Raw genomic sequence first — 2,893 nt, 5'->3', positions numbered from 1 at the left:
TGACTCTGAGGTGGCCGTGGGCTGTCTTAGGTCCTCCTGCTGGAAACCTGGCCCAGAGCTGAGCGGGCTTTGCACCCCTCCCTGACCCTAGCCTCACAGCCACCTCCCCCAGGGCCCAGTGGCCGGCCAGGACTGTTGGTCAGGAATGCCAGGCTGGCAACCTGGTTCCCTCCCTCCCTACTAACTCCTTGGAGCAGATCCGTGGGGAGAATTCTCCACTTGAAAGAAAAGCACCAGGCCTCCCCTCCTTCCCTGCCTTCCTGAGAGCCCCTGTCACCACCACATTCTTGCTGAGGCTGGAGGAGATTAACCGGGGGCTGGTGGCAGCAGTCGGTGCCCTAAGCTGCGTGCTGTGTGTTCCCAGCACGGCACCACGCACGAGCCACCCTGGAAGGAAGGTTCTGGTGGCAGGAGCTGGATTTGGTCACCCAGGCACGGGCTGTGAAAGCCCCCACAGCTCCTGACTCTGCCAGGTCGGCCGTTGCTGGGGTGAGGGTGGGGACGCCACAGTCCAAGGGTGTTCAGGGTCAGGGCTCCTTAGGGAAAGGTAAATTACCCCACAGGGTGTTATGGGTAAGACCACGTTCCTCTCACAATATATGCTCAAGACCTACCCCCTAGTATCTCAGAATGTGACATATTTGAAAGTAGAATTGTTGCAGATGTAATTAGCAAAGGTGAGGTCATATTGGAATGTAGGGTGGGCTTTTAATCCAATAGGACTGGTGTCCTTATGAAAGAAGAGAAGAGACACAGAGAGACAGACATACACTCCTGCTCTGTGTGAAAGAAAGAAGAGGCGGAGACTGCGGGGAAGCAGCCACAAGCCCGGGCCTGCCAGGAGGACTGACAACCACCGGAAGCCAGAAAGAGGCAGGAAGTCTTCCCCTCCAGGCTCAGAGGGAGCAGGCCCGTCCACACCTGAATTCCAGACTCCTGGCCTCCAGAACTGTGAGACAATACACTTCTGTTGTTTGCAGCTGCCTAGTGTGTGGCACTTAGTTATAGCAGCTCTAGAAACGAATACACAGGGCCTCAGACGGGGAGGCCACAGATTAGGGGGAAATGCCTCTGACTCCCTACGGTGATTTTAGAGACCCAGTCATATTCGTTCCTGTCGCCAGCCTTGCTTGTGAGGCCAAGAAAAGCAAAGGCTGAGTAATGACAGTGCCGGGCAGAGGGAAGCCCAGCTGATGTCAGGCCTGCCGCTCTCTCCTGATCCAGGGGTAGAAGGAAATAGACCGTGGGCTGCTGGACGAGGCGTCTCCTCACTCCTGGGTCCACCACTCCGCTCTGGCCTCTCAGGGCTGCCTGACAGCTCGGGCTTCGGCTGCAACCAGGCCTGAGCTCACCCCTGTCTCTGCCACGTCCTGAGCAAGGCCCTGCCTTGTTCCCTGCCTTGGGTTCTCCCCAGCCTTGAGGCTCCCGCAGCCATGCCACCTGCTGAGCCCAGACATCCCCTCCTCCCTGAACCCTCCCCTGACCCCTTCCTGAGGTGCCTTCTGTGTTGCTGGGGGTGCCTTGGGATGGCTAAAGAGGCCCCGTGCTGAATGCTAAGAGAACAGGACAGTCAGACACACCTGCCTTCAAATTCAGGCATCACATTTGTAGCTGTGTGACTCCAAGCAAGTTCTACATGGCATCTATTTCCTCCTTTGTAAGGCAGTGATCCCAGCAGGGTTGTGGGAGGCAACTAGTCAAGGTTGTAGGAGACCCTACAAGGCCGAGGCTCTTTCCCTGGACCCCATGGGCCAGCCTCAGGAGGTCCATGAAATTCCCGAGGCTGGGAGTGAAATAGCGTGTCCAGCTGCCTACATTGCTCTCAGGCAGGGGCCTTCGCTCTTGCCTTGTTCTCAGAGGGTTCATGACTCCAAGAAGTTAAGACCCCCATGTAAATCTCCCAGCCCAGAGCCCCCAAACACCGCTCCACTTTGGACTGAGTGTCTCTCCTGTGTCCTGCCCCCTTGCATCTTGCCCTGAGCTGCATCTGCCGCGTGGTGTGGTGGCCTGTCCCCACAAAGAAAGGGGCCCTCGCAAGGCCAGCCTCAGACCCTGTGCCTGACCCAGGGCTCCTTTGCAAAACAAGTTCTTAATACTGCTCCTTCCCGAGGGGCCCTGAGGTCCAGCTTGCCAGTGCCCACAACGCACCTCTGGCCAAGGTTTCAACAGATCTCACGAACAACCCCGGTCCAATGGAACACACCATGGAAACCGTGTTGTTTACGTTTCACAGATTTGCTGGGGATAAAGGCTACTTAATGAAGGAGGGCCTGAAAGTACTCATGGGAAAGGAGTTCCCTGGATTTTTGGAGAATCAAAAAGACCCTCTGGCTGCGGACATAACAATGAAGGACGTGGACCAGCGCCAAGACAGCACACTGAACTTCCAGAACTTGTTTTCACTCACTGCGGGGCTCACCACTGTGGACAACAACTATTTTGTAGTACCTATGAAGCAGAAGGGAACGAAGCAGGCAGAACTAAGCAATTACTCGGCCCCGTGAGAGTTCTCCCAAAGAGTCGCTATAGGAACCTGCCCGCAGCTTCCCCTGTAGAAGGCTTTCATGAGCAGACAGGGCCAAGAAAACAGACACATCAAATCCAAATCTCATCTAACAAGCAAAGAAAGGAAGTTAATTAAATAATAGGCTTTTGATCTTTAGATTGTTTGCATCCTCTTGGCCTCAATAGACACATCCTTTTTAGTTTGGGAAAAATATATATATATACTTTTAAAATTATTTTTTAAGCCTTTGCCTTGGTACATATATATTTTATATTTTATAAATTTGTATATATACATATATACACATATATATTTTATATATGTAGTGTTTGGTTGGGCTCAGTGGCTCACGCGTGTAACCCTAGCACCTGGGCAGGCTGAGGTGGG

General features: G+C 53.6%; 1 protein-coding gene across 1 annotated transcript; it reads left to right on the top strand.

The window, feature by feature from the left end:
- Nucleotides 1-2,013: 2,013 nt before the first annotated feature.
- On the top strand, nt 2,014-2,656 carry LOC117066488 (protein S100-A10-like). The gene has a single exon (XM_033181908.1). It carries the CDS (start codon nt 2,193-2,195, stop codon nt 2,502-2,504), a length of 312 nt encoding a protein of 103 aa, XP_033037799.1. The 5' UTR covers nt 2,014-2,192; the 3' UTR covers nt 2,505-2,656.
- The last annotated feature ends 237 nt before the right edge of the window (nt 2,657-2,893 follow it).

The sequence above is a fragment of the Trachypithecus francoisi genome, unplaced genomic scaffold (assembly GCF_009764315.1).
Source record: "Trachypithecus francoisi isolate TF-2019V2 unplaced genomic scaffold, Tfra_2.0 Lachesis_group20, whole genome shotgun sequence".
NCBI lineage: Eukaryota > Metazoa > Chordata > Mammalia > Primates > Cercopithecidae > Trachypithecus > Trachypithecus francoisi.
The sequence above is the reverse complement of the archived record's forward strand: the minus strand, read 5'-3'. Positions and strand labels throughout refer to the sequence as shown.

Bases quoted from the DNA above. Each gene is read 5' to 3' on its own strand.
- LOC117066488 (XM_033181908.1), top strand. From the start codon at position 2,193: ATGGAACACACCATGGAAACCGTGTTGTTTACGTTTCACAGATTTGCT.